The sequence below is a fragment of the Notolepis coatsorum genome (genome assembly GCF_963971535.1).
Source record: "Notolepis coatsorum genome assembly, chromosome: 2".
Classification (NCBI taxonomy): domain Eukaryota; kingdom Metazoa; phylum Chordata; class Actinopteri; order Aulopiformes; family Paralepididae; genus Notolepis; species Notolepis coatsorum.
In genome coordinates, this window is record NC_140166.1 from 174993581 (window position 1) to 175014614 (window position 21034).

Here is a 21034-nt window from a genome sequence, read left to right on the forward strand (position 1 = left end):
TCAGCATCACTGCTAGAGTTCTACTCTGCTCTCAAGGAGGAGAACTTTCCAAACATGAGGAGACATGCTCAGAAGATGTTGGTTCTCTTTGGATCCACCTATATGTGAACAGACATTCTCAGTCATGACGTTTACCAAGTCCAGGTACAGATCCTCTCTCACTGATGAACATCTGGCAGCTGTGCTTCGCATCTCCACCTCAGACATGCAACCTGACTTTGATGGACTTGTTAAAGCTCAACAGAGACTGGATTTATCACACTGAATGAAAAAAAAAAAAAGAGCTGAAGAACACTAAAATGTGGAAATATAACAAGTGAAATGGGACACTTGATTTTTTTTCTTCTTTTTTTGCACAGTTCTGAAAACATTAAATGTTTAATATAGGCATGTAAAGTAAAAAAGGCTACTGGGACACTTTTCTTTACACAGTTCAGTGACATGTCTTGTTTATTTTGGCTATAAGCGGCACGGTGGTGTAGTGGTTAACACTGTCGCCTCACAGCAAGAAGGTCCAGGGTTCGATTCCCGCTTGGGGACCAGGTTTCCATGATGCCAGGTACCCAGGTGGGGTATCCCCCAGGCCTTTCTGTGTGGAGTTTGCATGTTCTCCCCGTGCTCGCAAGGGTTTCCCCCCCGATAAGATAAACCCAATGGAAAAACATGCACAACAACAGATCGCTAACGCTGTGGTGTCCTTGACGAAGACGGGCAGGAGCACTTGGATTGGTCCCCTGGCGCGGCCCTCGCCGACGCCTGTCTGCTCCCGGCTGCCCTTGGGGGGAAGGGCAACGGGATGGGTTAATCGCAGAGACGAATCGCATCGGCGATCCTACAAGATACCATGCATGCGTGTGTGTTCCGGTGTGTGTGTGTGCTAACCGTGTGTGCTAATCGCTAAAGGATCATTGTTGAGGATAATTGCATGCCAATTAAAGACCTCTGAACAGGTCCTGCATTATTATTATTATTATTATTATTATTATTATTATTATTATTATTATTATTATTATTATTATTATTATTATTATTATTATTATTATTATTATTATTATTATTATTATTATTATTATTATGTGATGTCTTTAGAAAGCTAAGAAAATCCTTGTTTCAATAGTATATGAAACTCAAAATAATAACTTTATTTGTATAGCACTTTTTCATACATGCCCTTTGTTATTAATGTTTCACATTTTGTTTATCATTTTGGAAATAAATTCTATTTGAATAAATGATATTTTTTAAAGCTAACCTCACCTTTTAATTGCCAAATAATAACATACACTCTTACCAGGGGTCAAAACAATGCCATTTACTGCTTTTTATATAGAAATAAAATGTATATTATTATGCATAATTGAGTTTGGAATTTTGGCCCGGCCCTCCAACATATTTTCAGTTGCTCATTCGGCCCCCCGGGAAAGATAATTGCCCACCCCTGCCTTAGATAGATATAGATTTAACTATATCTTAAAGGGGAACTATTTTACTATTTCTTTCACTATTTGAGCACTTTTACACAATTCCTGTGAGTCTATGGAACACCTCTGTAAGGTTTTGTTTTTTTTCAAAAAAATGCATTGTTTTGTATTTCTAATCAAGTACTCAAAAACAGCATTTTTCTACCTCAAGATCTTAAGCCGTTTTGAGGCTGGGCTCCAACGGGCCTGGTGCCAACTGCCACATCAACTGCCACATTATTATGCAGCTGAGAAATCTCTGGCATCACAGATATGCACATTTTCAGATGACTCAGTTCAGTGAGGGTAAATATTGTGAGAGGAGAATTGGAAGAATGCGCCAATATGAGAATTAGAGGAAACTAGGAAACAATGCTAAACACTGAAAAAGGCCATTTATAAGATAGTTCCCCTTTAAGGTTTTGGATTTGGTACAACTACACTTGAATATTTTAGGTTTGGGAATGTGATTCAGTCACCCATATCAAAGGTTTATTTAATAATATTTTTATATACAGTATATATATATATTATCTAGTTCTAGTGCATAATCCTGCTTCTCTATCCCAACTCTGGCTTCTTTGTGTAAATAGAATGCCATTGAAATATATATTAAATTATATAATATATAAAATTATCCCTCATGGAGTGGTGTGAAGACCCTCTGAGGTCTTTGATAGAGGAGGAGATTTTCACTCTGCTGTGTCTTTTTTAATTATTAATACATGCTGCAATTAATAAGTGCAAGCTTTTATTGTTCATCTCTGTTTCTGTGATCCATGTCTCATTTTAATCCATTGCTAGTGCCCAATTAAAAAGTTGTGTGTGTGTGTGTGTGTGTGTGTGTGTGTGTGTGTGTGTGTGTGTGTGTGTGTGTGTGTGTGTGTGTGTGTGTGTGTGTGTGTGTGTGTGTGTGTGTGTGTGTGTGTGTGTGTGTGTGTGTGTGTGTGTGTGTGTGTGTGTGTGTGTGTGTGTGTGTGTGTGTGTGTGTGTGTGTGGTGAGAGGGGGTTATGGACAGTCCACTCTCCTTGATAACACCAATTACTCATCCATAACATATACAGTACTAGTCTAATATCATTGTGCCACACATAGGCAGGGTGTAACAAAAGTGCTTTAATATAAGCTAATTCTTCTTCCTAATACTGCATTTGGGGGAATACACATTTAGGTTTGTTGCATGAAGGGTATATGTCTCCAAATTGACAGTAGCTGTCCCTCTGGCATTGCCCCTAGCAGTTTACATAAAGAAAATAAACCTTGTTTTGTTAGAGAAAATTCTTCCTACAACAGTGTTCACATAATGTCTTTCTGGGGATATTGGATTAGGATGGTTTAGTCTACAGTAGATGTGTGTATGTACAGTACATACATCTTTCCTACATCTAGAGGAAATGGAACCTGTGATGTCATAGAACATGTTTTGTTGACCTGGTTCATAGAGCGCAGGGCCTTCCCACTCTGGTTCCAGAAGAATGTTCTGTGGCCTCTGTCAAGAGTTAAGATTGCAAGTTTCACCTTGCGACAAAGAAACCCACAGTTTTCAGAGATAATAATAAAGCGTTCATGTATGTTGATGATTCATTCATGAATGGCATCCTGAATCATGTCATGAGTTTGCTGTCTAAACAAGTGAGACTTATTATAGGATGCTATTAAACCTGTGAGTCAGCATTTTTGAGTATGGAAATTATGTCTCCTTGGAATTCTATTTGATTAATTTCACGTAGCATATTATTTCTAGAATGGATATTCTGTGTTGTGGGATAAAAGCCTCCATTTGGATGTCACATTGTTAATTTTTTAGAGAGAGTTTATAATTTGTATGGACTCATTTTTAATGATATCATTAATACTAAATGAGAGATCCACAGCAAATGTTAATGGATTCATTCATCAGGCATCACGTTTGACAACAATTAGCCGTTCAAGCAGCATCTACCCCCACAGTTAATGTTTTTGTTAATTGAATGCCTATTACATCAAATTGCTGTTAGGCATGATTATTATAATTGTGTATGCTTTTAGTGATTCAAATGAACGTGGGTAGCTTCTGCAAAGAAAAAAATACTTCAGAGCAGAGCAGACAACTGGCGTCATCATTGTGAAACTCAGACAATAAATGATAAAAAAAAAAGCACATCCACACCCCATGCCCATCATGAGAAGGTCAGGCCTAACGCCAAGATGGATTCAGTGCCCTATTGAACCAAACCTTTCATTTACTCTACTTCCCTCTGCCTCCATCTTCATTCCAGAACTTCTCATTATAGCCCGGCTTCCAGCATAAGACAAATGTTGCTCTGGGTGGCCCTGGCTCTGTCTGCCGCTTGGGGCATCCATCATTAGGAGGTGCCATCATGCCATGTGTGGCGCCAGGGGTCACACACACACATGCTCTGTGTAATTGCAGATGGGTACCCACGGGACGAGATTATTTACAAGTGGAGGAAGAACTCGGTGGAAGCGACCGACCAGAAGTCTTGGCGACTCTATCAGTTTGATTTTATGGGCTTGAGAAACACTACGGGTGTCATCGAGACCACAGCAGGTGAGCTTTCGGCGTCTTGTTCTGTGTTCCTCCCTGAGTGATGAATAGTAGAAATGTTGGGGATGTTATGGGTTCGGCCGTGGCCATCGCAGATCCTGAGTGTGGACGCAATTACTCACATTAGTTGTGCATATTCGTAACCCCTAGAGGAAGGACCTATTTTGGTGACTCCATGACCTTTCCTCTAGCGCCATCATCAGGCCAAACATTACATTTTCATGTGAACATATCGCCTGATCTGTTAGTCACAGCAAGGTCAAAAGGCGTCCTTGAGGATTCAGGTTACTTCAACCCTGGTGTTGGCCACAAGTCTTAGTTTTGACCCAAAACTTAGATTTAACTTTGACTTTTAACTTGAGAAAAAGTTGAAACCCGTTTTCAACAGGGTGGCCAAAAAGTGTATTTTAGTGTAGTGGTATGAATTTAGTTTATTGTGTCGGATTATTCTGCTGTACATAGTCCCTGAAAAATAGGTGTTAAAGGAACATGCCAACTTTTTGGGAAATTATCTTATTTGCCATCTACCCTGGAGTTAGACAGTTCCCAAAACGTTGCCGTGCTCCTTTAAGTTAGAGCTGTTAACTACTTAGGAATTAGCTAAAAACAGATTGTCCTCGTAAGTTAGGAATATAGAATTCTACTCCCTTGCTGCAGCCTCCTAGGACATACAGGATGGCCCACAACAGCTGGTGACTGGGGCGACATAATTCCTTGTGCCAACAGAATTTAGCTGGGTAACGGAAGGCAGGCCAGTGTGTCCAATGTGCTGTCAGTGGCATTCAGCAGTTCAGCTCACTAAATGCAAAGCCATGACGACAAGAGGAAAGAGATGAGATTCTCCTCAGATATGATTCATTTACAACAAAAATTTCAATAAATTTTGCGCCAAAACAAAGAGATTTTGTTTAAATTCTTCATTAAATATGCATTATGTATAATTAGTTTACATTTCTTTTTTTTTGTTTTAAATGGTAAATTTCCACAACTGAATAAACTGTCTTTGGTCCTTAGAACACTGTTTGATGTTTACAATAGCAAGGCCCCCAATTTTGTCTACAAGTAACTTCTCAGTGTCTCAGAATGATTTTACATTTTTTATCAATAATAAAACAATATAAAAATTCCAATAATTACATAATGGTAAATACAGTATGTTTGGTAACCTAATTTCAGGCTCCAAATGTAAACACAGCGGGCGGTACTGTTGGTACTGTTGTAATGTTCTTTCCAATGTTCACGCAGGTTTCCTGTGGGTATTTTGGTTTTCTCCCTCACCATAAACTGACATGTACAGTACGCTAGGTATCTGCTCCTGCCAAGGCACTGGTGTTAGAACTGGAGCTGGTCCCCAGGTCCAGACTATGGTATGCTCCTAAGATCATTAAGATAGGTGACAAATTCCTAGTTCAGATAATGTAATTGACAAATAAACAGATTCTAATTCTAATAGATCCCCTTCCCGTGAAACACCACAGTGCACCTCTACAGTTTATTATAGTATCGTTTACAAAGTGTTGGTTTTTAGAATAAGATTCCAAATATCCCTCAAGTGCTAAGAAATAACAATAAATATTAAATATTAGCTGAGAGAAAACTTTTACTGTAATCCCTCTACCAAGGACAGCATTGGGCTCGACTCCTTTGTATAAAACTGCAAGCATCATTTGCATTAAACTTTTTTCCAAGGGGGATATGTGTCCTCGCCTTGTGGTATTATTGTGGCGTTTCCAATGACTAAAATTGAGAGTACTGTAGATTTAGAAGTCAGATTTATCTGTATTGTGTCTCAATGGGTCTTCACAGGCCCAAAAGGGAACAGCTTAACCCCCATATGAAGAGGGAAAAACTCCAACAGAAAGAAAAGAAAATTATTTTAATAGGAGAGAAAAAGGGAAGAAACCTCAGATGGGTGTTTTAGAGAGATCCCTCTAACCAGACGTGCAATAGCTGTTGACTGGGTAGAGAAATACAGTGAGGGAATAATAATAACGTATGACGTATATGATGCCAGTTAGGGTACCTTGTGTATACTGCACCTGTGTGTATACTGTTTACTTTACTCATAGTATATATTCAGATAAAAATTCTTCATTGCCCATATTTATTGTAACTGATAGGGCATACAGTACAGACCCTCATCTGCACCCTTGATTACACTGTTTACTTTCTCTTAATTCTTATATTCAGAGTCAATTATATTGTTTACACTGCTTATTATTATAAATTTTTCTCATATTTGTTTATATTCAGATGTAATTTCATTGCCTATTTGTGTCTTTCTATTACCATGCCCATACCTGTACCTCCCCTCCCCCATTCTGCTATGATGCCCAAATTTCCCCAAGGGGATCAATAAAGACATCTTATTTTATCTTATCTTATCTTAACAATAATAATAATAATAATAATAATAATAATAATAATAATAATAATAATAATAATAATAATAATAATAATAATAATAATAATAATAATAATAATAATAATAATAATAATAATAATAATAATAATAATAATAATAGTAATAATAGTAATAATAATAATAATAGTAATAATAGTCAATACAAGGAAACTCATAAATAGTCATAACAAGTAAGCAGAGACAACAGGGCATAAACAACGACCATAGAGATGTCCGACGGGTTGAATAAAGTAAACATACGGCATGTTTGATGTATGATCCGTGACAACTTGAATATCTTTTCACTTTCTCCCTAAAGTATTACTGTATGTAAATGACTCATCCTTTACATAATATATAAACATATATTTAATTATATATCTAATTTCCTTTCCTCTTAAGTAGCCCTGAATTAGCTCCTTCTTTCCTCCTTCCTGGATTTTTCTATTTGGTTTATGAACCCGAACACACCATTCATACTTCACAAACACACCATTCATACTTCACGAACTCACCATTCATACTTCACGAACACACCATTCATACTTCACGAACACACCATTCATACTTCACAAACATACCATTCATACTTCACAAACACACCATTCATACTTCACAAACACAACATTACTTCACAAAGACACCATTACTTCACAAAGACACCATTACTTCACAAACACACCATTACTTCACAAAGACACCATTACTTCACAAAGACACCATTACTTCACAAACACACCATTACTTCACAAAGACACCATTACTTCACAAACACACCATTACTTCACAAACACACCATTACTTCACAAACACACCATTACTTCACAAAGACACCATTACTTCACAAACACACCATTACTTCACAAACACACCATTACTTCACAAAGACACCATTACTTCACAAAGACACCATTACTTCACAAACACACCATTACTTCACAAAGACACCATTACTTCACAAAGACACCATTACTTCACAAAGACACCATTACTTCACAAACACACCATTACTTCACAAACACACCATTACTTCACAAACACACCATTACTTCACAAACACACCATTCACTTCAGATGCCTCTTTAAAACACACCACTCTTTCAAATCAGGGTTTGGGGAATCGGTTCAGTCTGTTCAAAATGTGAACAGAAATTGCCGTTTACTTGCTGATGATAGAACAAGATTCATTCTCATTTACTTGTCAGTACATAGTACATATTATGACCTGTTCATGCCAAAAAAAGAATTGTGTTAACTGATCCCGACCCTGTTTCAGATTCAGATTCCTTTATTGTCACTTATTTCAGTACTTTACAGCAAGAAAAGTGAAATTATATTTATTGTGGTGCTAGACCATAGCAGCTTCTATCTTAATAATAAGATAGATTCTTAATAATAAAATAAGATAAAAATACAATACATTTAGCATAGAATAAAATAAGATGACTAAAATAAAGATTACTACTGTATATACAGTTCTAAAAGTGTGCAGTGCAGATCAAATAAGATAAAAATACAAACAAAATTGCATAGAATAAAATAAGATGACTAAAATAAAGACTACTATATACAGTTCTAAAAGTGTGTATCAGGATGTAGATATTGTACTATATACATTTTAAATAACAAAGATGGCTTTGCACAGTTCCAAAAAAAAATTGTGTTCTCTTTTGTCTGTGTAGGCGACTACGTGGTGATGACAGTGTACTTTGACCTGAGTAGAAGAATGGGTTACTTCACCATCCAGACCTACATCCCCTGCATCCTCACTGTGGTCCTGTCATGGGTCTCCTTCTGGATCAAGAAAGACGCCACGCCGGCCAGAACAGCACTAGGTATACCCATCACAGTTCAGTCAGTCTGTCTGTCTATCTGACACTACGCCAGACAGAACAGCACTAGGTATACCCATCACAGTTCAGTCAGTCTGTCTATCTGACACCAGACAGAACAGCACTAGGTATACCCATCACAGTGCAGTCAGTCTGTCTGTCTGACACCAGACAGAACAGCACTAGGTATACCCATCACAGTGCAGTCAGTCTGTCTGTCTGACACCAGACAGAACAGCACTAGGTATACCCATCACAGTTCAGTCAGTCTGTCTATCTGACACCAGACCGAACGGTATACCCATCACAGTGCAGTCAGTCTGTCTGTCTGACGCCAGACAGAACGGTATACCCATCACAGTGCAGTCAGTCTGTCTATCTGACGCCAGACAGAACAGCACTAGGTATACCCATCACAGTTCAGTCAGTCTGTCTATCTGACACTACACCACTAAGGTACCCATGTACATGTCGAAATACTTCCCAAAGGTCAGTGAATACCACAACCACAACACCGAGGGAGTTCCACAAATCATGTCCAACCCAGATTTGTCTCAAACAAGGGACTAAACATGTTCTGTAATTATGCCACATCAATGTGGAACGCCATACCCACAGCCGTAAAAAAAATTTAATCACTACCCACCTTCAAAACCGCTCTCAAAGAGCACCTACGGGAGGCTGCAATTCGAAACTGGCCCCCGTAAATGTCTGAACCCACCCCCTCCTAATGTGTTCCCTCCCCCTCGTATGTATATATTTACTATTAGGATCTGTTTAACAGTACTGTATATTTGCATATCTTTTATGTCACAAATGTAACAGTACTGTATATCTGTATGTCATGTATGTCATAAATGTCATGATTAGATGATTAGATTAGATTATTATATCTTTTTTTTTTATCCACTTTTTCTCCTTATTTTTCTATTTTTCTCCCATCCCAATTTCGTAATTCCAATTCTCCCCTCCCCTGTCTTGAACATTGCTAGACTATGCCTCCCACTGGTCGGCTGTAGTGAGGATAAAAGCCTTGCATCAGGTGTCCCCTCCGGTACACGAGGAGGCAGCCTGTCGCATCTTTTCACCAGACAGCTCGAACTCTCAGTGGCGAGGAGTAACGCCGATACTTCCTGTTTCCGCCGCACCGGCGTCACCCAACCGACCTGTAGGAGTCGCTGTCCACAACGTCCAATCCCCACCCACTGGCTTTCCCACCCTCTAACACTGCCAATTGTGTTAGTATTTTTTTGATGCACAGTCCCACCCAATCCAATCCAATGATGTGCAATACCATCCGGGAGACGATAGGCGGCGGTATTTGCCCTTTTTGAGCTCAAACCCCTTCCCAATGATAACGCCAGGCTGGATGGATGAAAAATGTATGGATATTGCTAATAAAAGAAATAACGATTAAAACCTGAGTTTTTTCTGGTTTTCTCTGGTCTTGGCACTCAACGCATGGCGAGTTAACCCGACTAATCTCGTGGTTGGCACTGAATGGGTTAAGACTCCGGCACGATCCATACAGGTGGCCGTCGGTCCAGTGGGGGAGGGGGGCATATCATCATCATGTCGTCTGAAAGGCTGGAGATAGAGGAATGTTTCTGGAGGAGAGTTTTTCTTCCCCGGCGGTTGGAGCCACTCTGTTGTTTAGCGCCTCCTGAATTAGTGCCACTTTAGCAGCTTTAAGCCGAAACAGGTGATGGTAACTATGGTGAAGTTGGTAAAGGCTGGAAGGAAGGAAGTGTGAGATGGCCGCCTGAAATAGACGTGTTTACCATGGAGAGTAACACACAGTTTATTTTTCTTCTTCCCTCGAAGCTATTCCTACAGTATGGTTGTTCATGGGGGAGAGAGATGGATGAAACGAAACACAGGCAACACAGAGAATTTGACTTGATGGCAGAGGTTATTTTGTCACCTCTCTGAGTTTGATTTAGTTGTTTTTGGTCATATGTGTATGTGGTCAGACATTGCACCATTAAAATTTTACGTTGTGGCCAGATGGCAAACTTTGTTCGGATTATAGGCTAAATTTACGCAATTGTCGGTCGCAATCAACCAGCACCTGCTAACAGGTCTGACCCTTTAGCTCAGCTGGTTAGTGCGGCCACCTGTGGATTCTATGGTGTCAGGTTCAAATCCTCGGTTACGGCCGGTGGTCAAGGTGAGGATTAGGGCGGGCTGTACTGTATGTCTACCAGGAAAGCATTGGGGTTGAACTTGCCACCTTGGGGGTCTGCTGCAGACAAAAACACATGTCCTCCTCAACGCAGACCAGTTAACCTTTAAAACACTTCTACAGGCATGAAAACGCTGTCAGCAATTCAAGTTTGCTCAAGGTTCTTTCCTTGCCAAGTTTTTAATGAGAAAGAGAAATGTGTGTCTGTGTGTGAATCAGGGGCGTTTTTAGGGTTAGAAAACATTGGGGGCTTCAGCCCAGGGGGGTGGAGGGGGGTTCCCCCCCCCCCCCCCCCCTTTTATTTTTATTTTTATTTTTAAACACAGTAATACGCCATTTTAGAGTAATTAGAGATGAATACTGAAGAACTAGAATCATTAGAGGTTCTCAAAGTGAGGTCCATGTCCATGAGAGGGATCTGGGCAGTCCCCATAGAAAATTCAAAGTTAACAGGACCAAATCATCAGTTTCTTATTTATTTATTTAACCTTTATTTAGCCAGATAAAACATTGATCTGGTCCAAGAGGCCCCAACAGGAGTACAAATATACATATATACACATATATATATACATATACTGTACATACATACACACATATACACCAATAACAAAATAAAAACAGTTAAGAATCATACACATAAGCAAATAAACAAACAAACAAACATATGCACAGCCTATGTACAAAAGAAATAAACAGTTCATCTCTAGTCTTTACAGTTTTCTTCAATTGCATAAACACTCAAATCAAAAGTATTACACAATTATCAAAACATTACACTCAAGGAGCAAAACATAGGCCCAGATTTGCACCTCTATAAGCACAATGTCAGCCTCACACTTTTTGCAAAACAATACACAGAGCAAAAAAGTATCTTGCCAGATCCAGCTAGGCAAAGAGATAATGTCTAGTATTTTCTGTACTCTATTTAAAAAATTTCAAAATGGTTTTTGTTTTACTGTAATTTTAACCTGTAGGCCTACTGGATACAGTATTTTATGTTTGTCTGATATTTGCTGAGCTTACAGTGTTATGCACATAGTAGCATGAAAACTGGGACATGTTTTGTTGTGATTCTCCATGTTGAAATGTTGACTGATTTGGTTATATGGAGAGAACATTTATATTTTCATCAGTCTGCATCATTGATTTGGGTATATGGAGAGAAAATGTTTTTTTTTCAGCAGTCTGCATCATTGATTTGGGTATATGTAGATAAATAAATTATATTTTCATCAGTCTACAGCATTGGTCTTGTGTAGTGTTTGGTGAATTTATTGTATATTTGCACATTCTCTGCGTACTTCACTTACAGTACTCTAATCACTGAGAAGTAGAATTGCTAAATGTGTTTTAGGTTAAGCACAGCAGTGTGTGTAACTGGTTCAAACAGAATTAAGTCATATGAAACGTGTTTCATATGGTAACAAAATGTAGTTTTTTTAAATTAGTGTATGGTTTTGACAAGTGTTTAATTTAGCAAAGGATCTGAGGTGTTCTGATAATTGTGTGTGTGGTTGTGCTAATTGTGTGTTTTGAAACACCGGGCCCCGTTTTAAAAATCATGCTTAAGCAATCGGAAAAGAAAAGTCTCATAAAAAAGATATTAGATTTTGGGGTATTTTCCTGCCTTTGGTCCGCTTTGCATTCACATCTCAAATGCAGGGTTCACTTGCAAGAGTGAATGAGCTTTCACACCACCCCAAACCAACCGGACTATCCGAGGAAATGAACCAGGGTTCGATTAAAGCTTATTATAGTTTATCACAGTATCATGAGCATGTCTTTGTCAGTGGACACTGGACATGGGTATGGAGGCTCCAGGTGCTGCTGCGTTAAAGTGCACATCTTCAATACCTATCTGTACTATTTAAAAGCACAGTGCAGGACACACTCAAAGGTTATCGCACCTCAGAGATGGCAGTGGACATGTATGACAGGACAAAGGCCATATGTAATGGCATCTTGTGGCACAAGCTCAGACCTCAGCTCAGGAGATCAGCTGAGACAGAGACTGTTCTATCCAGAGCTTGAGAGCAGGTTCTCATGAGTTGGATAACAACTTATGAGAGGCATACACAAGCATGTTATCCAGCCTCAGACCAGTTTCTCTCAGTGGAATTGCTGCAACCCCTCGCCACACATTACAATATCCAACTATTGCCAGAGGAGATCACAGTTGCAAAGTGTTTCCTGGTCAGGACAGGCAGAGATGCAGTCCCTACTATCCAAAGTGTCTTTTCCCTCCTGGATGATAATAATAATAATAATAATAATAATAATAATAATAATAATAATAATAATAATAATAATAATAATAATAATAATAATAATAATAATAATAATAATAATAATAATAATAATAATAATAATAATAATAATAATAATAATAATAATAATAATAATAATAATAATAATAATAATAATAATAATAATGCATTTGATTTATAATGCGCCTTTCAGGATACAAAAAAAAAAGTCCACAAATCGGTGAATGAAAAAATTATAGGATCAAATGAAAACTACTTACTAAAAATGGATTAAAAGTACTTAAAACCAAAAAAAAATACCAAACACTAACAAACATTCAGCACAGACAATGGGGATGCTGACATCTTAAAAAAAAGAAAAAAGTAAAAAAAAAAAAAAAGAAAAAAAATGTAATTTTTTTTTTTTTTTTAAGGTTCGGGGCTAGGAGAAAAACATCCGGGGCTAAAGCCCCGGAAGCCCAGGGCTAACGACGCCACTGGTGTGAATGTGTTGGGGGGGGGGGGGCTTTGGAAAATGCTTGAAATACCCTTTATCTCCAGTATATTTGAAATTATAGTCATGCAGTAACTTTGTCTCATAGTTGCCGCATCGCAAAGTGCTCCACACGTTTGGGACCAATTCTGTCATAATAAAGGGGAAACAAAACGTTATTACTTGAAATGGTAAATGGTGCATTTATATAGCGCTTTTATCCAAATCGGTTTACAATTTTATTTTTTCACATTCACCCATTCACTCACACATTCACACACCGATGGCAACCATGCAAGGTGCCAACCTGCACATCGGGAGCAATTAGGGGTTAAGTGTCTTACTCAAGGACACATGGACACGCTGCCCGGGATGAGTGGGAATCGAACCAGGAACCTTCCTACTACCAGACGACCGCTCTACCTCCTCAGCCACTGTCGCCCGTTTAGAAATAACATGATCAATGTATCAAAATAAAGGTGATTTCTGGGCGTGTCTCTTGTCCTCTGCAGGTATAACCACAGTGTTGACCATGACCACTCTCAGCACCTTGGCCAGGACGTCGCTGCCCAGGGTGTCTTATGTCACAGCCATGGACCTTTTTGTCACCGTCTGCTTCCTGTTTGTCTTTGCCGCCTTGATGGAGTATGCCATGTTAAATTACTACTCGTACAGCTCCAGGAGACCCAGCTACAACAAGAATAAAAGACCGGTAAGTCTGTCAATGAATCGAGATGGTTCGGTGTTTATATATATTTATACAGGTAGGTCTGACCACGCATTGTGATTTGTCGAGAGCGTTTTAAGTGTGAGTATATTCAATCATGATACACTCAGGGTTAAATCACCATGAATATACCACTGCACTGGCTTTAGAATGTTGTAGAAAGTTTCAACCGCCATTCATCAAACGGAAACTGTCAACATGACCTATTCCGCGGACAACATTATGTTTGATTTAACGTACCCATTAACTATAAACAAGTGGATAGATATAGAGGAAAGAGGAGTCTAATGCAAGCGAAAGTCAGAAAAATTCATCAGCACCTCGGACAGTTCCAGTTCAATGCCCAGGCCGTCGACTTGGTGGTGTTGAAGGATTGTCTGTATTCATGCTATATTTTTCCTGACGGTGCAACTTGCTGTATAAAAGCAATAATACACTCGAACCAGTGGGATATCCTGAATATTGCCACTCTGTGATGCCTACGTCACTCGAGCTTCGCTCTCGTGGCTGCAGGCGCATCACAGCCGTGGCAATATTCATGATATTCCATTGGTTCTCGTGTATTATTTCTTAAATATAAAGAGAGAGAGAGGGAGAGAGAGAGAGAGAGAGAGAGAGAGAGAGGAGAGAGAGAGAGAGAGAGAGAGAGAGAGAGAGAGAGAGAGAGAGAGAGAGAGAGAGAGAGAGGGAGAGAGAGAGAGAGAGAGAGAGAGAGAGAGAGAGAGAGAGAGAGAGAGAGGTAAAACATTTTAGGTGGAGGTTTGTCAATGTTCAATTGACCTATCTCAAACCCCGCCTCTGACTTATATGTAGTTCAATTGAAAACGGGGAGGGGGGGGGGGGGATGGTTCTTTCTTTCATTGGTTCTGATATCACGTAGTTCTGGTTTTGGTTCTGATGTCATATGGAACCCTGGAGTGAGATAATGATGTGACGTTGCCCTTTGATAACCTCCTCTGATATACGACTGCCATTACCTCAGGAACTATCAAGCTCCTGTTCCATCTGTTCCATTCTGAGTGGAGATGAGTCTGTCACAAACCACAGTGGATTCTTCTTTTTTGGGGAGAAAGCTAACTCAGAGCTGTGTACAACATGAATCTCTAACCTTTAGGACGACCACTCTTCATTTATTTGGGTTGTTTTGTTTGTTTGTTTGTTTGTTTGTTTGTTTGTTTGTTTGTTTGTTTGTTTGTTTGTTTGTTGGAACAAGATGGACCTGCATTTTGAGGTAGGGTGCATCTGGAAGTGCCACACAGATAATTTACTATTTGCATGTTCTATCAATCCACATTCGCCACAGTCTGCAGTTGTTTTTAATTATTTTAAATGTTTCATTGATTGACTTTCTGTTTAATATATATATTATGTTTTGTATTTCTCAACGTCATTGTAAATGAGAGCTTGCTCTCAATGACCCTTCCAGATTAAATAAAGATTGAATGAAAATGCAATAATATAATATGTTTGTATATATGTATATATATAGCTTTAAAGGAGCACGCCAACTTTTGGGGAAATTAGCTTATTTGCCATCTACCCTGGAGTTAGATAAGCAGATACATACCCTTTTCTTCTCTGTGCATGCATTAGGCTTAGGGAAAGTTTACAGGAAAGTTTTGGAGTTGTATTTGGAGTGACTGTTGGGAACTAGGCTACACTGGCACACCTACTTTCAGTGAATGACGCTAAGCTAGGCTAACGGTGCGGCTGTTCCCTAAGCCTAATGCATGCACAGAGAATAAAAGGGTATGTATCAGCTTGTCTAACTCCAGGGTAGATGGCAAATAAGCAAATTTCCCCAAAAGTTGGCGTGTTCCTTTAAAGGAATAATCTATCTTGAAAGAGAATTTGCATATATTATTCCTATGATCTGAAGTCTCTCTCAAGCTTCACTGACGAGGCATTGGAGACCGACTTTGTGGACTCATATGATGTTGTTTTTTTTTATAAAATGTATTTTGCTTCAACATCCAAATGACCTATATTCCGCTACATTGCTAACATAGTATGTGCCCATATCCCTGTAATAATACACTGGGTACTGACATGTGACCAGAATGTCTTGATCACATCATAGTCTTGGCTCCATGGTTCATAGCTTTGGGATGTTGTTCATATCCACACGTCAAAACTGAACTGCCTAACAGTAACAGCATAATGATTAAAGGGCCAAAAATTACCCCACAAACAAGAAGAATAGCCCGAGTATGACCACGAAGGTCAGATCCACTGCAAAACGGAATTCACATTTTCTATTGGTAAAGGGCCGCTTCACCGAAAAACAATACTGATTTATTTTGCACATAAGGCTCAGTCTAAACTATCCCAAAGCTCTACACTGTTTTGCACACATTCATTTAGTTTGACAGTTATTGAGAGTTAATGAGTTTGAATAACTCCTCCCGTGATGTCATCAGAGGACACTGAACCCTTGTGTGGTGTTAATTACAGCTCAGTGAAATGACGTAGATGAAAAGTTTTAGATATGGATTGCAATCAGGATTGCTATTTTTCATCTACGTCATTTCATTGAGCTGTGATTAACACAACACGAGGATTCAGTAAACAATAGTTACCTGTGCATGCAATGGAATCAGTGATGTGAGAGATTCATATCATGTTTGTAAGTAAGTTGTAAGTTGTTCCTCCTTAGACATACAGTAGCCTCCGTAGATCCTTCTCTGTCAATGTCATCTTGTACAGTATAACTCAAAACTCTGCTTCTGTGTCCAAAAGGCACGGCCATCTTTTGAGTCGAAATCATAGGATTCGCTCGCAAAGCGTGAAACAGGCATATTAGTGTCGTCTCCCACGGTTCTCGCCTTCTGCCGCACAGAGCATTAGAGCTGGTGTCAGGATATTTTGTGTTTAATGTCCTTGTATATAACGGTTTGGACTATTATTGCACTCCACTGTCTTTCCATGTGTGGGGGGGGGGGGCATTCTGGATGAAAGTAAGTGACTATAGGCGAACATCGGATAATCGCATTGGTTTCATCCAGAATGTCCTTGGAGCCCTCTGGAGCGAATAAAAGGGTCTATAAGCATCCTACTGTAGTCCATCTGACAAATCATATTCTCATGGTAATTTATACTGCATGTTCTTTTTCAAACACTGAGATCAGTGTTAGACATGAAGGGTGAAGCTGAGAGCCTCAAGCCTAAAGTTACCTTCCACAAAAATTGGCAGTAAGAGTTTCTTGGCTTGGCTACTTGGTTATCACTCTAGTAGGATTGACAAGAATATTGGACAAGGACTCCTAAGACATGAGAATCAGGTCAGTCATACAGGAAACAGGAGGTAGATGATGATCAACGCATCGTTGCACGGTTTTCAAAAGGCTGTTGTTTATTGACACTTCAACCAGAGATTTCTAGGGATTTGACTTGAGTGTGTTCAAGATAAAGACATACAGGGCTCAGGACGCATACCATATAATCGCAACGTCTTGGGTTCAAATCTAGCCTAAGACCTTTGTTGCATGTCATCCCCCTTCTCTATACCCCTGATTTCCTGTCACTATGTCCTATCCAATAAAGCAGAAGTGCCCTAAAGAAGATAAGGACATACGGTATAAAAAAATATAAACATTTGGGTACACAGATAAAACATATACTGTATAACCTCGCATGGCAGCTGGCTTCATGAGATGACGAGATCACCTGATAATCCATCTTGTCAGGCTTCACTGGCACCTGTTGGTTTAAGTTTAACAACAGTAATCTTTTTTTGGCGAGTGAGGTATACCCTCCCACCGTTACAATATCCAGTCCAATTTACGTCACGTCAAAAAGAAATTATAAACAAAAAGACAATTGAGTACAGTGTGGCTCTCTGCAGACCAGGTGAGTACACAGCTGAGCAAGTTACACGCAGGCAAGGCTGCGGGTCCTGATGGGGTGAGCCCAAAGGTACTCAAAACCTGTGCCTCTCAGCTGTGTGATGTGCTCCAGCTCATATTCAATATGAGCCTGAGGCTGCAGAGAGTCCCGACACTGTGGAAAACCTCCTGTGTGGTCCCTGTCCCTAAGTGCCCGCGTCCCAGCACATCCAAGGACTACAGGCCGGTGGCTCTAACCTCTCACATAATGAAGACCATGGAGAGGTTAGTCCTGGAGCAACTCCGCCCGGTGACCAAACCCCACCTAGACCCACTCCAGTTCGCCTACCAGCTCCGACTGGGGGTAGAGGATGCTGTCATCTACCTGCTGAACCGAGCCTACACTCACCTAGACAAGCCGGGGAACACTGTGAGAGTCATGTTCTTTGACTTCTCCAGTGCTTTTGATACCATAAGGCCTGGGCTGCTGGGTGAGAAGTTGGAGGCGATGCAGGTAGAGGCCCCCCTGGTGTCCTGGGTTGTTGACTATCTGACGGGCAGACCACAGTACGTGCGCCTACGGAGCTGTGTGTCAGACAGACTGGTCAGCAACACCGGGGCCCCACAGGGGACAGTCCTCTCTCCCTTCCTCTTCACTGTCTACACCAACGACTTCCACTATCGGTCAGAGTCCTGCCACCTTCAGAAGTTTTCTGATGACTCTGCGATAGTGGGATGTATAAAGGACGGTGACGAGAGGGAATACCGGGAACTGGTAGTGGACTTCGTCACATGGTGCGATAAAAACCATCTGCAGCTAAATGTGGCGAAGACCAAGGAACTGGTTGTGGCGCTGGGGAGGAGGATGAGTGCACCTGTGACCCCCGTTTCCATCAGGGGAGTTGATGTGGACATGGTTGAGGTGTACAAATATCTCGGTGTGCACATCGACAACAAACTGAACGGGTCAAAACACGCAGAGGCACTGTACAAGAAGGGCCAGAGCCGACTCTACTTCCTCAGAAGGCTGAGATCCTTCAATGTCTGTACAAGGATGTTGAGGATGTTCTATGAGTCAGTGGTGGCGGGCGCCTTCTTGTACGCTGTGACCTGCTGGGGCAGCGGACTGAGAGCAGGGGACACAAACAGGCTGGATAAGCTGGTCAAGAAGGCCAGTAGCGTGGTTGGGGTGGAGCTGGACTCCCTAGCGAGGATGGCGGAGAGGAGGAGCCTTGCTAAGCTCCAGGCCATCAGGGAAAACCCCTCCCACCCACTATACACAGACTTGGCTGACAGGAGGAGCAGGTTCAGTGCTAGGCTCACACTACCCAAATTCAGCACTGAACAGCACAGGAAGTCCTTCATTCCAACAGCCATCAGACTATACAATGCATCACTGTGCCTCACTGCATTACTGAGCACAGAGTGGCAGTTACCATCTTCCTGGACTTAGTTTGAAACAGCACTGTGCAATATTACACCTACTGTAGACCTCAGTATATTTTTACTGTATTTATTTACTGTATATTTTATTCCATTTTTATTCTATTTTACTCTACTCTTATCCTAGGCAACTTGATTTGATTCGTTCTATTATTATTATTATTTTTTTTTAATCTTTTTCCCCCTCCTTTTTCCTCCGTTTTTCTCCCATCCCAATGTTAGTCGTTAGGCCAATTCCCAATCCCCTTCCTGGTCGCTGCGCACCTACCCCCTACAGTCGGTCTGGGAGAGTGGAGGCTATCACATGCTTCCTCCGACACATGTGTAGCCAATCAACCGCTTCTTTTCACCTGGCAGCGCGGACTCTCACTGAGAGGGTGTAACGTGTGGAAGGATCACACTACCCCCCTTAGATCCTTTCCTCGCTGAGCAGGCGCCCCGACCGAACTGTAGGAGTCGCTGTTTACAACGACCAGGACCCACCCACCAGCTTTCCCACCCCTAACACTGCCAATTGTGTTAGTATGAACGACCAGCCAAGCTGGTAGCAACGCCGAGAGCTGGGCTCGAACCCAGCGTCTCCTGAGTTGGTGGCGAGTGCCTTGCCCACTACACCACCTAGCCGCCCTCGTTTTATTATTATAATTCGTGACCTGTTCTGTTTAAATGTTTAAATGTTGAGCGACTTGCAGTGTAAAATTTCCCACGGGATAATAAAAGTATTTCTATTCTATTCTATTCTATTCTATTCTATTCATACCATATATCCCCCACATAGAGCCCATTCCAATATACATACAATAATGCAGTCAGTCAATGTACACAATCAAAAACTATTTTCACTTAAATGCATCTCTCTCTCTCTCTCTCTCTCTCTCTCTCTCTCTCTCTCTCTCTCTCTCTCTCTCTCTCTCTCTCTCTCTCTCTCTCTCTCTCTCTCAGAACTACTCTGTACTAGATGTGCGACCCCCACACACCGTCATTGCGCTGAACAACTCCATGTACTGGCAGGAGTTCGAGGACGCCTGCGTCTACGAGTGCCTGGACGGGAAAGACTGCCAGAGCTTCTTCTGCTGCTACGAGGAGTGCAAAGACGGCGCGTGGCGACGGGGCCGCATCCATATAGACATACTCGAACTGGACGCGTACTCTCGCGTCTTTTTCCCCACCTCCTTCCTGCTGTTCAACATTGTCTACTGGGTGGCCTATCTCTACCTTTAGCACCTGTGGGACGCGCCTCGTTGAGGGAAGGAGTGAGTACAGTGCAAGGGAATGATAAAAGACTTTATCAAAGGTGATATCGAAAAAACTCTGGTGTTACCTAAAGCAATTACCTAGAGATGAACCCCCCTCTAACTTAGTCAGGAGGACAGCTTTTTATATCGGCAGGCCTTTCCCTAAAAGAGATTTCTGCCTTTCTGACTTTCAGGTACAAGAATACGACACGTTATATATTCCCGTCATATGCTGTACACTTGCGTGGAGGAAGGGGGCGGACTGTTTTGTTAATAATAATACTACTAATAAGAATAATAATACTAATAATAATAACAATAATAATAATAGACAAAGAAGGGAATGAGCTTTGCACTGCGACCCCAAATCTCTCAGTCAAGACTAAGAGGACCTGTAGCGTAGGAGGCCACAGACACACTGGGGACCTGGTCATCCAGCCATCAGTCAAAACCAGGTGATACAAAATCTGAGGACATTCAAAAACCATCCACAGTGCCTTCCCCTGGAGGGGTTGCTGTATCGGCTACGGTAGTCAGGGGAACAATTATTAGACGGAAAAGTCTGGGTTTGACTGATTTCGGTTGTTGTTGTTGTTGTTGTTGTTGTCTTCATTCAAATGGTTTGATTTAGAT

The 21034-nt window shown here is 40.8% G+C and overlaps 1 protein-coding gene across 1 annotated transcript in view; it reads left to right on the forward strand.

Moving 5' to 3' along the window:
* The window catches only part of gabrg3 (gamma-aminobutyric acid type A receptor subunit gamma3), a gene marked incomplete at both ends in the record, with an annotated part of 449762 nt that extends 429375 nt beyond the window's left edge, over positions 1-20387 (forward strand). The window contains 4 exons of the mRNA XM_084337932.1: positions 3875-4012; positions 8096-8248; positions 13685-13914; positions 20109-20387. Coding sequence (XP_084194058.1) covers positions 3875-4012; positions 8096-8248; positions 13685-13914; positions 20109-20387 — 800 coding nt within the window. The remainder of the gene's footprint in view (positions 1-3874; positions 4013-8095; positions 8249-13684; positions 13915-20108) is intronic.
* Positions 20388-21034: the final 647 nt, after the last annotated feature.